The 20,052-nt window shown below is 42.0% G+C and overlaps 1 protein-coding gene across 1 annotated transcript in view; it reads right to left on the reverse strand.

The window, feature by feature from the left end:
* Window positions 1-20,052, reverse strand: part of LOC145448067 (laminin subunit gamma-1-like) — a 142,912-nt gene that overhangs the window by 17,806 nt on the left and 105,054 nt on the right. Inside the window, exons 3-13 of the mRNA XM_080326392.1 lie at window positions 18,842-18,996; window positions 17,064-17,210; window positions 15,007-15,137; window positions 12,017-12,183; window positions 10,000-10,188; window positions 9,240-9,357; window positions 6,808-6,912; window positions 5,704-5,840; window positions 2,973-3,080; window positions 1,581-1,780; window positions 545-692 (exon numbers count right to left, since the gene is read on the reverse strand). Coding sequence (XP_080182518.1) covers window positions 545-692; window positions 1,581-1,780; window positions 2,973-3,080; window positions 5,704-5,840; window positions 6,808-6,912; window positions 9,240-9,357; window positions 10,000-10,188; window positions 12,017-12,183; window positions 15,007-15,137; window positions 17,064-17,210; window positions 18,842-18,996 — 1,605 coding nt within the window. The remainder of the gene's footprint in view (window positions 1-544; window positions 693-1,580; window positions 1,781-2,972; window positions 3,081-5,703; window positions 5,841-6,807; window positions 6,913-9,239; window positions 9,358-9,999; window positions 10,189-12,016; window positions 12,184-15,006; window positions 15,138-17,063; window positions 17,211-18,841; window positions 18,997-20,052) is intronic.

The raw sequence follows: 20,052 nt of genomic DNA on the forward strand, positions 1-20,052 counted from the left end.
AGAAAACGCTGCACACCAAATTTGGCTCGATTCTAACCAGCAAAAGCCGGCACAGAGCCAATTGATTTTTCAAATTTTACTGTAAACCCAATGAAATTGTCGAGTTGTCTACAAAAACGATGCAAAACAAATTTGACGCAATTCCAACCCGTGGAAGCGAAGTCATCTGAGTTTTTTTATCAATTGTTCCGAGTTTTTCCACCATCAATGCTATTTTTGCTAATTTAACACTGCAACAACTTCGTTTCTACCGGTTGGAATAGAGGAAAAATTATAATGCATTGTTCTTTTGTGCAACTTACAATTTTAAGGGGTTGACAGTAAAGTCCGAAATTTTCTTCAATTTTTTATATTAAATTCAAAAATTTTAATTGACTCTGCGTCGGCTTTTACTGGTTGGAATCGCGCCAAATTTGGTGAGCAGGGTTTTTTTACGCAACCTAACAATTATTCAGTGTCCCCCGAGTCCGGAAAAATACTTATTTTTCAACAACCCTAGTCTACTGACAGGTTTTTAGAGCTACAGATCCATGAGCAACTGTACCTTCGTCATTAAGAGCCCGTATTCTCACACTCGTAAGGTCGTTCAGCATTTTCTGGAACTGGAACGCAGTCAGCCGCGGACTGAAGCCGGCCGCCTCGTGAAGTCGGAATCGAAATTCTTGCGGCTCGGATGATGGTTCCGGGTTGTTCTGGAGTAATCTTTGTGTCACGGAGTGTCGCAATCAAAGATGGTCAATGGCCAGGGGTCGTCAAAGTAGTCACGTAAAAAAGTATGACTCGGACCAAGTCATATGACTCGAGACTAGGACGACTTCGAAGAATAGTAAACTTACCACATGATTAGTATTTCGTCTATCAGTCCTGATACTTCGAAATTAGGGACAGAAACTGTCAAGACTGAGGAAAATTACGATATTGTGAAAGTGAGTCATTCTATATCACTCGAACATAGTCGAAAACAGTAGGTTGAACCAGATTGAACTCAAAACTGAACAGTGAACACAATGACTCGGACTCGAGTCACAAGTCAATCTCATTTTTATAGTTTTGACTGGAGTCAAGTCGGGTAATTTTCAATTCACCGCCGAGTCAAGTCCGAGTCCAAGTCAGTGAGTTGAGGGTCGAGTCTGAGTCATGGTATCATGACTCGAGTCCGAGTCCAAGTCATTGTGTTGACATCTCAGTTTTCAGTTGTAGTCTTGAACCCACTTTTTAGAACTCTGTTTGTTAATATCCAATAGTTCGCATTTATATTTTACTAATTTTCCTCACTTTTAGCAGCTTCCGGTCGCATTTTCAAGTACCAGTAACAATAGATGAAATCCCAATAGTGAGGTTACTTTACTCTTTTTCGAAATTACAATGAAATGTCGGTCTTGGCCGTACGAGTCTCGAGTTACATGACTTGGTTCGAGTCATGCGCGGTGACTTGAGTCCCTTCGAGTCAATACACAGATTGACTAGAGTCGAGTCATGACTCGAGCCATTACAACCCTGGTTACTGCCACTTCCAGTCGAGTGGCAATGCTTACTACTCGGACCACCCCTGGTCGTGAGTTAGAGATTGAACCACACACCTGTTCGTAGAGTGGCAATGACACTCTATACTCGCTGCCCTCGATGATGATATCATGGCCGTATCGCGGCCCAGACCTGCGGCTAAGCGCATCTCCTGTGCCGCTGGATCCCTCGGACGTCAACGCCGATTGCCCGTCAAAACTCAGAACGAAAGTCAGGAATTGGTTGTAACTGAAACGCTGTCCTCCCAAGTAATTTTCTGCAAACATCCACCATATTTAGATTCGGCTTTCGATATGCATTTGAAAATTACACTACTCCCACAATTCATTATGTAACATGGTGAACCAAATGGCCGGTAGAGATGAGCGGAATTGATATTGTAAAACCCAAATCTTCAAATCTAAAAGCCGAAATCAATTTCCGATTCAGCCCAAGTTCATAACTGGTATCGTGTTAAATTTGTGAGAAGTAAAACCTTCAAAATTACCCCGGAGAGCGAGTCCAATTCCAAATCCAGTTGCCTGAAAACCAGTTATGCAAATCCGGGAAAAACTCGAATCATAATCCAGAGACATCAACATCTCTGATCTTAATATACAAGGGCGATCACTGGTCAGTAAGTCTACTCCTACTCTCTTCTGACGGCATCATCTACATACCCTATTTAGTAGTAGATGTTAGATATAGAATATTTCCGATTCAACCTCAACGGTATTGCAAGTCTAACAGCTTAATGTAGTCAGAGAATATGTCAAGGTTCCAAGTCAGTTTCAAATACATTCGCATCCTTTTCATGAGCAAGAATTTGTAATAACATCTGTCGAGTACAGGTATTGAATTCTGAATTGACAATTCATTTGTCTGTGGGGCTGCATAATTCATTTGGCGTAACGCATTTTGTGGATTGGGAAGTTATCATCAGAAGTTGAAAATACTCAAGTGGCCTATTAGTCCTTCTCAAGTATGTCGTATTCTACTTCAAGTAGTATTGACATCAATGTCATGTATTGGAGATCAAGACTTCTACTTATAATTGTACATAATATCCACTTCCACTTACTATGTTATAGAATTTGTCACTTTTGCTTATACTGGGACAAAACTTGAAAGTTTTCGAACAAGTCATATTTCCGTTCTACTGGGAGGCAGTTTCCACGCACCTTTCAAATCACCTAATCATGCATCTTGTTTTTCTACTTCAACATATCTTGGAAACCACTACTTTTCCGTATACTGGAGTAGCATCAAATAACTTTCGATTGTGTTGTCGACTACTCCAGGTTGCTTACGTCTACCAAACCCATACTTTTGCTAGAATATTAGAATAGAAATTGAAAGTATTTCTTGTATATGTACAACTGTGCAATGTACATCAATGCACATGATGGTCATCGGCATTATTCCCTGTGACAACCACATTTCCAAGCCACAAAATAACACATTCTCACCCGGTGCACTAAAGTACAATCCATCCAGGCCAATCTTCCCCTCGCTGCCCCAAGACACATCGCCGCGCACAGTACCGCTCGTATCGGCCGCCTTCCAACCGTCATCGCCTGAACAATGAAAACACAATAGCATTGTTAAAAATCTAGTACAATCGACAAAGTCGTCTGTGTATTGTTTGCGCAACGTGGGCAACCGTGCATAGACCTACATTGAGGTATGGCACAATTGACTTCTCTGACAATATCAAGTGACTGACAGCAAGGCGAACACAGTATGCCTTGTCATGTAGGCACGTAGTTCTATTTTTTGGCGTATACAAGTACGGTTTGCCTACTTGCAATACTCACTGAAGTGATTATGATTACGTCACCTCTATTTCCACTGGAATACCAATGAGGACTCCTTTGACCGACTCAGCACATAGGTTTGAGGTGCAAAGTAAAATAAAATAAGAGAAGAAGTTATCATGGAACTTTCCGGGACTAATTTATCACATTAATTTAATGCTTGTGATGTTTCTCACAATTAGCAATGGTATAACTATTGCAAACACGGACTAGGTACATTGCGAAATTCGGTAGCGCTGAGTCAAAATCATTCGAAAGGCTGGATTTCATCGTTTTAATCCCAATGTTTACGTGTAGATTAAACGTTAAACACATAGATAGGGCGTTGCTGGGAGGGTCAAAAACGAATTCAGGCTCGTAGGTTCAGATCTTGGAACACTGTGACATTATTTTTGTCTAACTGTCGTAACCGTCGCCTTTCAGATTTGGGATGTCGCTACGCCATAGGCTCATAGCCGATGAGATGCTACTACTAAACTACATTATTGAAACCAATCGACCTTTATATGTCTGTGTCTACCCTTGAATTGACTGTGGCTACCAAGGGCGCCGCCCGGATGAATGTTCCGGAATGGAGGGTAATAATTGTTCAAATGGAGTAACTAAAAACTGAAATGGATTCATTATGACGTAGTAAACATTAATGACGCCACTATTTCGGAAGTCCGAAACTTGAGGCGATATTTGTCCCCTGACGACGGGCTATTTCCCGTCAGAAGAGTATTACTCGAATATTGAATCGCGCTATAAAGACGATGACAGGACCTCTATTACTACTTATGGTGCCGACTTGATATGCAATAAACGCAACTGTAGATTAGCCAAGGCCAAATCTTTTTATCATTTGACCCTGCTAGCCGATATCAAGCTTGTTACAATTCCGTGACATCTAAATAGGCGCGACAACACACAATTCCATATTGACTATTGGATGGGAAATATGCTTCCTGAATTCTACCACCATGTTAGTTTATTTCCCTGTAGTTTACGTTCTTGTCAGTTTATTTCCTCTTCGTGGTCGCCGATGTCAGTGTCGCAAGTATTCCATTTGGGTATCACATCACTTTCGTTTTAACGAGATTATCTCAACGCGGTTGACCAATTTGCAGCTCATCAGTGTCATAGGTCTTTTCGTCAATTAGCAATTTATTTACCAAAGCCCTAGCACAGGCCCACCTCAAGACGAAAACGTTTGGAAAAAGCATCACTTTGGTCACCAAGTGACGAAATATTATTTCCTAAATTATTGAAATTTCAAATGGCAATTATGTCGCTTCCACTGGTCGGAATCGGGAAAATGTGGAGTACAGCGTTTTCTTATGCAACTCATCAAGCAGTGATGAAGTGAAACTCGGAATAACGAACGATTCATTTCTGCAATAAACCGTATACTGCCACATATTCATCGCCCACAATAAACACGGGCAAACAGCAATCGCGGCAGACGCATTGCGCATCACACCTTCGTGCCGGCGCGCTGGGAATAAGATCACGAAGACATCAACAAAACAGTCGATAAGTCTGGCAACCGAAAATACAGCTTCCTCGCGTCCGCCGCCGACACGGTGTTGCGCAACGCTACGACAATAGGGGCGTCGATCTATTTTTATGCGTCGCGCCGGAAGTCGTAGAGGACGTACGCGTACAAAAACACGTCACATGCGATTGCGCGAAGCGCGTTGAATAGGAATAATTACGTATAGCAGTCGCGAAACAGATATTAGGCAACGCCAGCGCCGTCAAAAGCGACAACTTGCGACGAGAGCGTGTGCTGTCGCATCAAGCGGAAGCAAGGTGGGCGATGCATCACATAATTCCGCGTAATTACTAAAGAAGTGAGATTAAGACGGGGACGCGTCGAGAAAGTGCAACAGGGAAAAATTAGCGCCAGAAATTTCACATCGAGACCACAGAGATATATAGTTCTACGGTATATTTCGCGGAATACTTTTAGCTGCAATCCGAATACTGTGCATTTTTGAAGAAAATGGCTACTGCTCAAACATTTATCAAACCTCCATCAGGGCCTACTATAATATAGTAGGCCCTGCCTCCATATTTAATTTGAGACCAGATATTTAGAGTCCAGTGATACTTTTATCACCGAATTTAATTTTCTGGTTCAAATGAAAGACGACTCTGTAATTTGAAGAAGGCTCGCCATTACATAATATATTTATATTTATCAATTTATATAAATCAATAGCGAAGATTACGATACGACATAGTTAAGCAATAAACAAGTTAAGCAATAAACATATAGTGCAGAAGACTCCATTTTCCAATTTAGCAAATAAATACAACGACATACGACTCCTCTAATGGCACAAACCGCACAGCATTTTGACGTAAAAATACTAAAAATACAAAGTCTTCTACTGACCGCCTGCAAATTGACTTTGAATAGAAGCGACCGTGTAACCGCCGGCGACTTGACACACGGACGAATGCCCGTAACAGAAGCAGGCTGTGCATCCGTACGGGTTCTCGTGGTCCAAATTCATTGTGCCGGGCTTGCATCTGCAAAGGTTACCACGGTTACATACAAAACAAGTTGAGCACCTGTCACGTATTGCGCAGCGATGCGATTTCTGGATCAGTAATGACGATGATTTTTTGCTTTAATATTTTAGTCCGACTTCAAGCTACACGGAGGCAACTAAGCGCACTCGGAAATGACTGAAGCTCACTTATAACCCGTTCAAATCCTCGTTATCCCAACCACTGATGACAGCTATTCGACACAAATGTACAGAAATTGTATCACACTGCGACCAGATGGGCATTCGTAGCGTTTACAGGTGGAGAGTTTATCACAGGAATAAATATTTAGTTTAACCCGAAATAAGCGTCTCGATTGGCTTCGACGGATGGATTATGCTAATACATGACAAGATTTCACGCATAAGCGAATAAACAAGTCGGAAGGCTTCAGTAATAGGATTATAACTTTACTGTCGATCAGTAACTAGTGGAACAGGCCGGTCTCTGATGAGATCCTGTGTATATGGAAAAATTATATCGGCAAAATATACAACACCTACTGTTCCTGCATGAGATAGCAATCCCGGGCACTGCAGGCTGCACCATTTAACCTGAGATTTTATCGGGATAATCAACATAATTAATTGAACTGGATGTATCGCGACTCCATAAGCAGTGGTGCTTAAGGAATACAGACTGCGATTGACAAGAGAAACATGACTTGATTGTCGATTTGTGCAAATCCATGCAGACAAGTCCTTTCGACAAGAAGTATAGATGCCAACAACGGATAGGATACGAGGAACGCCTTGTAAATACATATTAATGGCAATTTGAAGTAGTTAGTAATAGCTAATAGTTATAGAGATCCTCAAAATACGGAGGAAATCAAAGTCCCCGTAATTGCCAGCGACCTACTGGGCCTACTTTTAGGCCTAACGCAATGCGGTATGACGAGAGACGGAAGGAAAAAAGACGAACGAGACAGATTATTATGACGTACTTGTCACAGTTGATTCCTTCCACGTTGAGTTTACACACGCACTGTCCGTTAGCGGGGTCGCATACTGTGCCGGGTTCTGTTCCGTCGCCATCGCATAGACACAGACTTCAATGAAAAAAGCGGGTCATTGATATGTATATGAGCGTACAAATAATACGGCCCTCGGCGGAGGATAAGAATCGTTGCTTGCAACAGGTCTTTACTCACATATCATTCATTAATAATTTCATCACAGGTAAGAGTACAGCACGATACTTTCAGAAAATCTGTAGATTTTCAATAACATTTTACTTATTCTTTATAAGCGGGCATGCATTTGCATCATGCCTGGCAGACTTGTACAAAATATCCATCTTGTTGAGCAGGTCTGGGCAAAGTGCGGCCCGCGGGCCAAATGCGGCCCGCCGAGCGATTCTGTGCGGCCCGCGAAAGGCTGTTTGAAATTTAAAATATCAAACCTACTTTTTAATGTTGCTGCGTGGACTAAAACCATACGATGTATTAACTGGACCGGAAATTCGTTTACCATCAAGCCTGTTCATTAACATACCGTGATTACGCAGCCTATTCGTACCTCACATGCCTAATCCAGATTAAAACTAAAGTCAATGTAGCAAGTTATGCCATTAGAATTAAAGTCACAAGAAGTCACCAAACCTTCTTTGGTTCCATTGTCACATTATGCATTACACGGTCTGTGTTTCAAATTGTTACGTGATGTGTTTCCAAATCCATAATTCATGAAACAAGTGAATCATTGCCCATGATATCTATGAATGAATATGTCACTACCCATAAAGGATGTCAAAAAAAAAATAAAGCCGAAAGTTGAAATTCAAAGATGGTTAATAACTCCAACCTTCCCTAATCAACAAGGCCATTTCGGCAAGCTGCACACTTCTCAGAAACCAGCTACCAAGACAATAAGCTATATATTTTCCTTGGGACCGTAACTCCCGCAACTCAAACCCATCAATTGCGTGGCGAGCTCGACGGGCGCCCAAAATTTTTTCATGTGTGAACATAAATTATAGGGTATTTTTTTGAAAATTTATGCAACTTCATTCAATGGTTTTTGGAATGGGCATTTCGGCGTTAGCCATTACCGCGCCACGACGCACCAAAATAAATGAACTTTAGGCCAACACAGGATTCCGAGGAGGCACTGCAATTGCAACTGCTGATCAAATTAACTAAGTAAAGGGATAAAGCTCGACAGCGAGAAAACCTTGGCCGAAAAGGACTGCCCTTATGTTGACCGAAAACTTCAAAGTCCAATTGTCCATAGGCATTATTTGCCAGTGAAGAAATACCAATCGGGAATCGTGGTCGTCTTTTTAGTTTGGTAAGCTTCGGCGATTTCAATATCTTTTCACATAACAGACGGGAGGTCACGAAATAACAACATGTAAAGAAGTAATTATACCAACGGGCCCTCCCGAATATTTCCTCATTAGGCTCTAGCGGTAAAACTGAGTAGGCCACTATGTGGGCTTAGAGAGGTTAAAAAATATAGCAATATACTTGCGATTACCAATATTATTGACCGATTGAATCATGAATCATGAAAAAATTCCGCGCTTCGTGCGATTAGGGCACAGACGTTGCTAATCAGTGTATACAAGACATTTCGTGCATCGTGCATCTCGATGGGGGCTGGTATTGATAGAAAAACGCGGATAGGGGTTTAAAGAGAGTTCGAAATGTATCATGTTTAACATTGTTCAAAATATGACGGCAAATAGAGATTTTTGGGGTAATTAACCGTCAATTTGTCATTCCTCAATATCAACACATCCACTGAGCACGAATTTAGAAATAAAACCAATACGGTGGATATTCTAAAATTTCTGACTCGGCCCGCCAACAAATTTCTGCTTCTCATTTGGCCCGCGGAGAAAAATAATTGCCCACCCCTGTTGTTGACGGTCAACAAACTACCGTTTTTTTAGTAGAATTAGTTTTAGTTTCGAACTTTGCAGTGAAGTTCTAGTTCTAGTTGCGCATTTAAATAAAATTTCGTTGCCGAACGACTGGAAAACAAGTGTCGTCTTTTGGCGTGAATCGTGATATCGGAGTTCTATTGTGTGATGTTCTTGAAGCCATTGATGGCTCAGAGTCATCAATACTAACAACGGGCTGGACAACAGTAAGCCATTTCCAACTAGTACTGCTGTAGCATGTGGAAAGCCGATCCGATTCCGACAAAATATAAATTAATGTGGTGTTCCGTTATAGACATCTAGTTGTGTTTTAAAATTAGTTGCTAATTTTGAAAAATGCGCATTTTGAAAGCGCGGTAGTTTGTAGAAGTCTGATGCGTGCATATCCCGGTAGAGATGGAAATACTTGGATATATGAAGCTGGGATCCGAAGAAATGCAAAAAGATATATACTATATGTACCAGTATAGATATTTCACATTTATTTACCTGCAACCAGCCTCAGTAAGACTATGATATCCGGGCAAACACTGATCACACCTTCTGCCCGTAACGCCAGGCCTACAGGAACACGTACCGTCGGCACTACACTGTTCGTTAGTAGAGCCTGCAAAAATAAACACATGTCACTTTGCCTTATCGGCGTTTCGCGCAAGTCAAAGGGTCACACCACATGAAACAACGGCAGGGTTAGATTCGCTATCAGACGCAAGCGGACGTATCAGCAGGGTTCAAATGCTCTAATTAGTGACGTCACAGATATCGTCAAGGGATGTCAACATCCAAGAATATACGAGAGCGATCCCAGATAACCCGCAACGTACCTCTGCGGTTCCTATATCACCAGAGACACTAGCTTAACCCATTCGCATCCGCGATACGGCACTGTTATGAACTTGCAATAGAATTGATCAACAAGGTGCAGTGCCGAGGGTGAACATTCTCGATACTTTGTAGTACCGAGGTTAAATTAACGGTCTATCATGTACCATGCCAGATCAAAGAATTTCCCTGGTAATAACAACGCTAAGTAGGCTACCGATTAATATCCTCAATTACATTCCTCAGTTTTAAATAGACGAGACTAATCTAGTACAACAAGCCAGTGTACTTTACTGCAAATTAAGCTTAGTTTAGAGAAAATGTCCTTACAAGGAAGTAACTATTCTTCCACGCATAGCATATGAAAAATACCGCATGTTCACATTTTAAAATCTCTACCGCGCTAAGAATGATGAAAGAAACGAACCGATCGGGCTGCAGTCGCACGAAATGCAAGTTTCCGTAACTGGTTCGCGGTAATGGTTGCGCAAGCATAGCTCGCAATTGGCGCCCGCGGTGTTCTGCCTACATCCCAAGCATCGCCCGCCATGACCGGTGGTTCTGTAGAGGTCCGCGTCGAACTCGCAGCTATCGGCCAGGCCATTGCAGTCGCAAGCTAGAAGAATAGAGATTGCGTATGCAATAATGTGACACCATGATAACTTGAATGCATACATTTCAACAGACTTTCAGTAGAATATATCTGGCTTCTCTCGCCATGGTCTACCTTGTCAACATACCAATTTCCATGAAAAAGTATCGAGATAAACACAGCAGTCAACTCCACACGTATTGAATGCCTGATACCGTTCCCGGCGAACGTAATCGCAATAAAAGCGTCATTTATGACTTCCGTATTGGTATTGAATGAAGTAATTTCTCGGCGACAACCAATATAACAACGAAGAATAGCATTCAGAAATAGTTTGAATATATATGACGTCAAGCCGGGAGGTAAATAAACTAATTCGTATTATATCGTCGCTGCATGCGGACACTCTTGAGAGTATTTTTGATTGTGAAATGGCGACACATTATAGGGCGCGATGTAACGACAACACGCAGCTGTTTTAATGAGTAAATTACAGAGTATAATCAGTTTGGTCTTGTTATGCCACTGAAAAGTGCACACACGTGCAGCCGATGACACATCACCCAAAAGCGAAAGTATATACTTATGGACAGACGCTATACGCGCGCATGGGCTGGTCTGAGTCAAGAGGCGGAAATCATAATGGCAGTGCAACACTACCAGCAGTGAATTTTACGTTCATGCACCATATCCCGAGACTGGATTTAAAATAGTAAACGTTTTAATGCTTTTCACAGACGAACGCTCTCTTACGATGCCGTGCATTAGGCTATCATTCCAGACATATTCAATTATATTTCCTCAAGGACTGCAACCTACAACATCCACGATTCCAAGGGAGCAGCTTCTACAAACAAATCCCATCGATTAGAAATAACATTACTCTTGAGCGATACAGCTGTTTCAAACCGGAAATATTGCGGAACCAATTCAACTTCGATTGGAGTTTAAACTTGAACAACCGCAACGGGGACTACCCTTCAATTGGGAACGGGAAGAAAGCGCTCGAATCGAACGAATTGGACTTAACTAGGGGCGAAATGACACATCGTGATTGAACTCGAAACCATAGCTGGAACAAGTTGTGATATTGTTTTAAGCGCGAGTTCAGTCGGTTTCTAACAATGGATCTCGCACACCCCGCCATCAAACAATCCTGGAAGGTTGTTTGAGTCTGAGGTTGGCGAGTTTCACACCGGGGTAGAATGCAGATGAATCTTGAGGCTCAGTTTAAACTCGGGTTTAAGTTCAAGATACGCTGATCAGTAATGAGTAATGATAGAATCCACTCAAAGCATTTCAAACTCGTGGGAAATCGTTTTGCAACTGGTCAACAAGCCGCCTATATAACCTGGATCAAACTTACATAATCAAAACCAAAATAGCCAGCATTGGTGCTCAAGTAGAAGTAGAAGTATTGTTTAAAATTTGTCTCTAATTACAAGTAGCAGTAGTGTCATTTTCCAAACTTGCTCAGACTACTTTGAGAGGAAGTACAAAATGTGAAAAGTACTCAAGTAATCAGTGAAAGGAAGTAGGTTTGGCCGAGGGCGCGCGCACTTTCAGCAGTCGGAGGTGGCTAGTACCGGAATTACCACACGCGTTTTCGAAGCCAACGCAGAATTCCCGATGATATTACAAATTTACAATCAATCTTCAGAAATGTTTCGTGTTACCGTGATGCAGGGGCCATTTCGACAGTTATTTCTCTCATAAAAGCGATGCAATCATAACCCCGAATTCTGCTTTACAAAATTTAAGGTGCGAAGAGTTAGTAGAAGCTAGAAGTGACAGTAGCCTGAAAACATAACAACTTGAATAAGTGACAGACACCCCTGATCAAAACACATACCTTTGCATTCATGCGCCTGTCCATCGCCGGCTCTCTGCCAGGGCGCGTCGTTGTACAGCGGCTTGCATAGCTCACAGTCGTCGCCAGCTGTGTTGTGCTCGCACACGCATGTCATCTTCCCGGTGGCGCTCAAGACGCATTCCGAAGCGTGACCGTTGCATTTGCACCTGCGCGAGAAATTGCGAAAACCTTGAATTTGAACGGGCCACCTCCGTTGAGTGTATGTGTCAGAGTTTTCTGCATTCCATTAGCCCTCACAAACGTATTTTGCGCCGTATGCAGATCATTCGGGTACAGTCTAATGCACCGCGCTAGACTGTACACTAGGGCTGTTCAAAAATAACTTTTTTCCCGGATTCCAGCCATTCACTGATTAAATTGTCAGGTTACACTAAAAAGCGCTGCACACCAAATTTGGTTCGATTCTAACAAGTATAGGACTCCGCAGATCCAATTAAAATTTTTAATTTATTATGAAAAATTGAAAAAAAAAATTTCCAAATTTTTCTGCTAACCCCATGAAATTGTTGAGCTGTCTTCAAAGACGTTGCAAAACAAATTTGAGTCAATTCCGATCAGTAGAAGCGGAGTTATGTGGGTTTTTCGATGAAAATCCCCGGATTATCCTTGATTGGTGGGTAATCCGCGATTTATCAACGAAAAACCCACATAACTCCGCTTCTACAGCTCAACAATTTCATGGGGCTGGCAGAAAAATTTGAAAAAATTTTTTTTTCAATTTTCCAAATAAATTAAAAATTTTAATTGGATCTGCGGAGTCCTATACTTGATAGAATCGAACCAAATTTGGTGTGCAGCGCTTTTTAGGGTAACCTGACAATTTAATCAGTGAATGGCTGGAATCCGGTGAAAAAAGTTATTTTTGAACAGCCCTACTGTACACTGTACAGTCTAATGCACCGCGCTAGACTGCTGATTCGTTCATTGATGACTGACGTTATAGATGTAATAGACTATGCGAGTACCTATATAATTGAGAGATTATTGTTCATAATCTATTTTCTATCTTCAGATATACGCCCACGGACAAGACTTCTGCTTGCCAGGAGAGAAAGCGGGCTCGACATGACAATAAACTTAGCCCAGCTCACATTGTTTCTACCCTGAAAGCGAAATTCTAGTCTGAAAGTATTGACTAATTTTATGCATCACAGAATGAATCCAAGTTTGCCAACTTGAGAAAGATGGACATTGCTCATTGGCCATGGAACTACTACCGAGCCAACATTTTCGACCATTAAGATTAACAAGACAAGGACGCGTTCCAATATAACTGATGTTCACGTGCAGTCTTCACTAAGGGTTTCTACAGCCGACATGCAGTCAGAGTGCAAAGAACTTGTTGACAACTTTGATCAACCGCAGATGTCTCATTGACTTCAACAGCTACTGAATTACATTACGTTAATATATTCATTAAATACATAAAGAGCTTCTTGGAGGTACAGAACTTCAATATACAATTGAATAGTAAATCAATTCATATTGAAACGAACCCGACTCTTTCCGGTGTCCGGTCAATACCGAGAAAACCATTACCGAGAATGGACATTACCGAGAATTGACATTACCGAGAATGGTCATTACCGAGAATAGACACCATCGAGAATGGACATTACCGAGAATGCAATATATGCAATGCAGGCATGTTATGCATATGAACAGGTCGTGTGTGTGCATCACGGTGTTGCCACATTCGGTATCGATGCTCAGGTATAAATTTCTCGACAACGCCAGTCCCAGTAATCTATATTCTTGACATTGGCCATTCTCGGTAATGTCCATTCTCGGTAATGTCCATTCTCGGTAATAGTATAGAACCAATATTTTCGGCCGACACTCGTCAGGGGTAATCGTCAGCAACTAGTGAAGAATTGGAAAAACATTGTTTGCAGGAACGCATAAACCAGCATGTCCCTAGATTTATCAGAACGCGTGCATCACGCTCGGTGAAAAGCTCACCCTTGACTCATCCGCTCAAGCTTAATGCTGAGCGTTCAAAGGCCATAAATTACTGCCATTGGCAAACATCTGTTGGATAATCCTGCTCGTGCGAAAAATGATCGAGACGACAGATTTCGCGCCATCGGGAGGGACCGCTCATACTTTCATCTGTGTGCCTTGAAGTCGAACTTTATTACCCCTGACGAGTGTCAGCCGAAAATAGTCGGGTCCATTTCAATATGAATATACTATTGAGTACATTAAATACTGTTTTTGTTCTCTCTATGCTTTAAGCTTTTAGTTTACAATAAATACGCTTTATTCTTTGGTGGATAGATAAATACGCGATTACTCTATCGATTCAAGAATCTGGCCCGCCAAGTACTCCATTTTCCCAAATTAGGCCCACCGACTGAAGAAGTCGCCCGCCTCTGTTCTATATGAACTCGAATAGGAATTTATGACGTTGCCTCAGCTGATAAGATAGCGTTTCTGTCTGCCCATGCGAAAATAGCTCGACTGCGGAAGTGCAACGTATGGTTTTATATATTATGCATTTCGGCGTCGTATCACGTTTGGTCATTTCCCCGATCTGATATTCGAAAACGCGCGGATTCAATTCGTTAGAGCCGGGTCGCATGCTATCGCCGATTCGGAGTGCCCATTCCTAATTGTCACGCAGTTGATCATAAATGCTGCGTATGCGGCCATCGAGAATTGACTATTCAAGCGATCGGTATTCTCAAATTCCATATTCGCCATACCACAGCTCAATACATCGAGTTGGCATAACCGTCCATCTCGTATTTGATTTGAACGGGAAAGATCCTGTCAGAAGTGTGTTTTCGGTTGACTCGCGCGATTTTCAGACAAATGGAGTGTTTTGACTGATTTACGCCTCTATTGCAACGGAAGTATCACGAGTGTCCTGTCCACTGTCCAATCATTATGTTGGCCCTCCACAAACACCTAGACGTGTCTCGTACTCGATATGCGTAAGATTATCGTATGGAAAGCATACACACCTTCCACCGACAGCGAAATCCGAGATGGCGTAGTAGTAAGACTTCAGCACTTTGGAATCGCTGAACACTTCGTCTCCGAAAGTATTTATCCGGTTCAACGTAATTCGGATCGACACGGCCGAGACCCAATCCTGGAAAGGCAGACAGCGAGATAACAATAATACCGAAAAGTGACAATATAATCAGTCACGTATATGGTGTCAAACTACGAACAAAACGATTGGTATTTGCAAGCTCGTGACCTTCACCTAAACCTGGCACCTGCATTAGAGGACCGCGTGTTGTGATGTCACCATAAGGTTCAGTCGATTTTCGCCATACGTTGAGACGCCGGGATTAATAACATGTTTATAACGGAAATGAGATCGCATTTGAAATTTATATTCCTGAGGAAAACGGATTTGGGTGGGATTTGGTCGTGTAGCTGTAAAAACAATACAGACGAGTTCTCCGGCATCTGCGGCTGGTTGTTATTACAATTTGAGACTGATTTCACGGGAAATTAATTTTCTGGTCGATCACCTAATTTAGATACGGAAAAAGGGAGATAAGCACTGGTTGGAAAATTAAACCTCAATTAGTCGTGCGAAAAGGATATTTCAATAACTTCTTTCCATTACCTTCTTTCTAATATCAATAGCGTGACACGACGTAATTTATTGCGGTTGGGATGTGAGCTATCTTCAACGATCCCCCGCGTAATAATACAATATTTGCTACGCGGTAAAACGCGGGTGATGTGCGATTTGATGCGTTCGAAAACTTCCCCAATATAAAAGCATAGCTGGGGGCTGTTGGAGCATTGAGTGACAGAGGGCGCCGAATAAGGTCCGGGTCCGGTATCATTCCGTATGCTTGTATATTTCGACAACATTGTTGAAATAAATCTGTCGTAGCATGAAAGCGATTTCAGTGAAAGTCATACTTTATAAACGAAAAATGAATCGTGTCTGAAAACCGATTTTGAATTTTCGACGCGTTTTGCAAGCCAGGAAGAGCTGGGAGTACCATATTAGTTAGTTATCGACTCTTGTTATTAGGGCAAGTTTTTGCAACTTTTGCAACTTTTTTTAGAGCTTCCGGCAGTTTCCTAAATACTCAGAAGTTATGAAGTATGGAGGAATCTTATACTGCAACTTTTTGCAGCTTTTCTCCATTTTTTCATGCAACTTTTAGCAACTTTTTAGATTTTTCATGCAACTTTTTAAAACTTTTTTCGATTTTAATGCAACTTTTTGCAACTTTTTTGGGTTTTTCATGCAACTAACTTTTTACTGCAAATATTTGGCTCTGTATGTAAATAGATCGCTTGATTATTTCACTTTCGTTTAAATTTGATGTCCTTTTTGATTTGACGCACATTCAGGCTAGATCACCGAAAATTATATTTTCACCGTGCCAATTTTTCCAGGCTATTGATTCAACACTGAGTTTTGCTACAGTGCCTTTTGGATACGGATCGATTCGAGTATCTCATATCCTAATAATGTCAAGGAACTTGTCCATAAATGCAACTTTTAGTGCAACTTTTGTGAAAAATAAATGCAAATTTTTACTGCAGCTTTTTAAGAAAAACAAGTGCAACTTTCCACGGATTTGACTGCAACACAAACTTACCCTATCTAGTATCTATTATCACTATTTGAAAAGCAGGAACGAAGGGAAGATATAGCGTCGCACGAGACGTAAACAAGCCGCTGAAACACGCAACATCAATAAAGTATCAATTGCAAGACAGGTCACGCTTGGCATCGCTGATTTGAAGAGCGGTTGCAGTAGGCCAGTCTTATTTTAGCAACAGACCAACGAATACAACAACATCACATTGTCCGCGACCTGCGTGTGGTCCGTAATTGAACGCGCCGCCATAGTCACAAAGCCATAAACTTCACAATAAAACCTACTCGACGCTGATCAAACGCGCGCCCAATGTCCGTAACGCAAATAATTTTCGGAGTTCGGGAAAACAAAAACCGACCGCAAATCGGAAAATTACGTTTCAAAACAGGCGGAGCGTTGCATTCCGGCGGGGGATAGATACAGGAAAAACAGCGTACCTGTAGAACAGTGCTTTTGTCGAAGTTGTACGCGCTCGGCCGCCCTTCAAGGGTGCTGAACGCTACGTTTCCGCCGGTAAGGGGCGAGATGTCGCTGTAGTCGTCCGTGCACAATGCTTTCCTTTCATCCTCGATGGTGATGATGTCCTACAGGAAACGAGGCATGTCTTAAACGCTAACAGATCTGGAGTGCCGTTTCGGGATATGTCTCGGGAAAACATAGGAGCTCGATATCTCTGACAATCTGTGGGCGAAGCGGTTCTTAGGAAATGAAAATTTAACGAACTGACGCGTCGCATTGTGACATTACGTATCCACAACGTCCGATGTTATTTGGTAAGAAGCTCATTGATTTAATTCGAACTGATACTCCATATGGATATGGATATTTTCACCGGATTCGAATTCCGGATAATTGAAAAACTTGATTTGGGTTCAGTTAAGACATTTAAGACATGCATTTTAAATTGCCCTGAATAATAGAAACCCATGATATACTATGATGTAAAATGAACAATTCATTATATATCGATGTTGAAACACCATGAACATCTAACAACAACAACAAAAGATATATCCACATTCAATTGAAAAGTCAAGGATGCTATGCGCAAGAAGGCATGAAATATAATATACATTAGAGATGTCTGTATATACGCAATGTCAGTACTACGGGGTGGACCGTGGGTCATCACATTTCAGCTTGTAACAAAAGCTCGACAGTGAATCATCCTCGCTTACTATAAATGCATGGTGACATTCCATTGAAGATATCCATCACCTAAAACTGCAAGGCGACATGATTTACCCGGAAGCGTTTATGAATCACGATCGGGCAATCCCCTCAGACTTTCCCAATTATTATTCAAAGCAACCTTTACTACACAGGAAAGCGAAGTGTGAGTGACCTGTTGACCTTCTGCATTAACAGCCGGTTAACGGCTAGCGTTGCCTGCAAGCAGATTTGCGACAACAATTCAGTGTGGCATAATGCGTCTTATCCTCTGTAGCCATACCAGATTCAGGGTCCACCATAGCCTCAAATTGCAGAACTAAAATACCTTTACTGACACAAAATACGACAGGCTTGGCGCGCTCATAGCGATACCATATATAGGAGACCGATATGATTTCTTTTGGACACAAAATCTCAATTAACATCCAACCTTTTAGGATCGTTCACGGTTACAAAAGGTGAATAAGTCACATAAATGTAGAGGGCTTCAAGTTACGAAAATACAGATATCAATTATCAACACCTGTGAATTCCAACCTGCTATTTTAGATTTATCACACCGGCAGCAAGTATTTCACTAAACGAAACAAGAAGGCTGCGGATTACATCTGGTTAATATAAACACACCCGGCTAAGTCATGCTGACTGTGCAAAATCAAAAACCGTGACATGAAACGAATACGGCGCCATTGCCGGCTACAATGAAGGTCGTTTTACAAGCGGGCTGTGTTTTTGTCCGCAGATGAGAACTATACCTCTCTTCGGTAAGATACCCAACACCCGTTCGGAAATCTTAGGAACACCGAGACCGATCTAGGTGTCTCGATTTGCTTTGTGTCAAACTCAATGGGTCAATGTCTTTCGCAGCGGTTCGCTTGCTAAATACGCAATGGGTTGGCTTCTTATTTCGTTGCGGGGTGACTACCTTTATTTCGTGCGAGTTCACGTTATTTCCCACGCTCTGTTCCGTACGAGATTAAAAGGCGATATGAGCGAGAACATATTATGCGAGGATAACGTAAGATAGGCGAAAAGACGTTACCTCGTTGTCGATTCCGAACGTGCTGTGGCATTTTCCCGAGTAATACTGATACGGGACCCATTCGCAATCTTCGCAGGTCTTTTTATATATCGCGAAACTCTCCGGCCTTGAAGAGTGGTACCGGAGCCGGACGTATGTTATGTCAAAAGTCTTGCCTGAAAATGAGAGAAGTTGTGAGTTCAGAGCTAACTGTCTGAGCCTAAGAAGACACACTGTAAATATATGGGCTGAGAGTGAATAACATACTGGTCAAATGTATAATATCGAAGTTCTGTACCTGGGTGGAGCCAGGTATATTCACCAGATTTCCACCATAGAATAGGGCGCAAATCATGCAATCCACACTTTCTGGTATCAAATTTTGCTTTTGCGCCTATTTCGATGGTTAAAACGGTCGAATTCACCAATCCATATTGTGATATCTCAGGTAGTAGTGGGTCCTGTTTGTGCACACTGCACACCGCCCTTTGCCCCTTCTTGGGGTGGTGTGCGTAAATATAACCCACTCGATTCCTGGGTGCTGGGATACCTCTATGAGAAATGGCGAAGATGTGGTTTACCTGCTTTGCACCAGACGATACGGTTGAAATCGGCGAAATACAGTATTTGTATTTTCACTTACTATTTTCACTTACTAAAGTCCACTCCAGCCCATCGTATTGAATGGTGGTTTTCTATACGGATTTTACTTGTATAAGTCTACATGCGCGGATTGAATTTTGTGTCTTTAGCTGCAACGCTTTGGTATATATACAAATCTATCATAGCCCGGTTTCCGAATAGTTGAAGGCATCGCGTTACCACCATCGGCATAGATCCAGCACGTCGCAAACAACGAATACTGTCTGCTGTATGTGCCATCCAGGAATGTGAACGATTACAGAAATGCTATGCAACAGCAGAGCGGGAATCAAGAAACTGGGTTATTTATAGTCTCATAGTCTTGGGTCGAGAGATTGCTGACCACGACAAAGTCTTGACGTTGTATTTTCCAAACCACAAAATATAGCTAGTATCTAGTACACTCGCAGCAAAAAAGACCGTATTACCAACCCCAAACAGAACCTTCGTTACGACTGACCGAAGTCATAATGGGCGTATTTAGCTCTTCCGCACCATGGACTATCGGGTACAATCTTAACGAAGGGGTGCATATTGCACCCGTGATGGTAAAATGTGCCTTTCCACCAGTAAGGTTGAAAACGTACACG

The sequence above is a fragment of the Botryllus schlosseri genome, chromosome 10 (assembly GCF_051294905.1).
Source record: "Botryllus schlosseri isolate E-star chromosome 10, Bs_hap1, whole genome shotgun sequence".
Taxonomy (NCBI): Eukaryota; Metazoa; Chordata; class Ascidiacea; order Stolidobranchia; family Styelidae; genus Botryllus; species Botryllus schlosseri.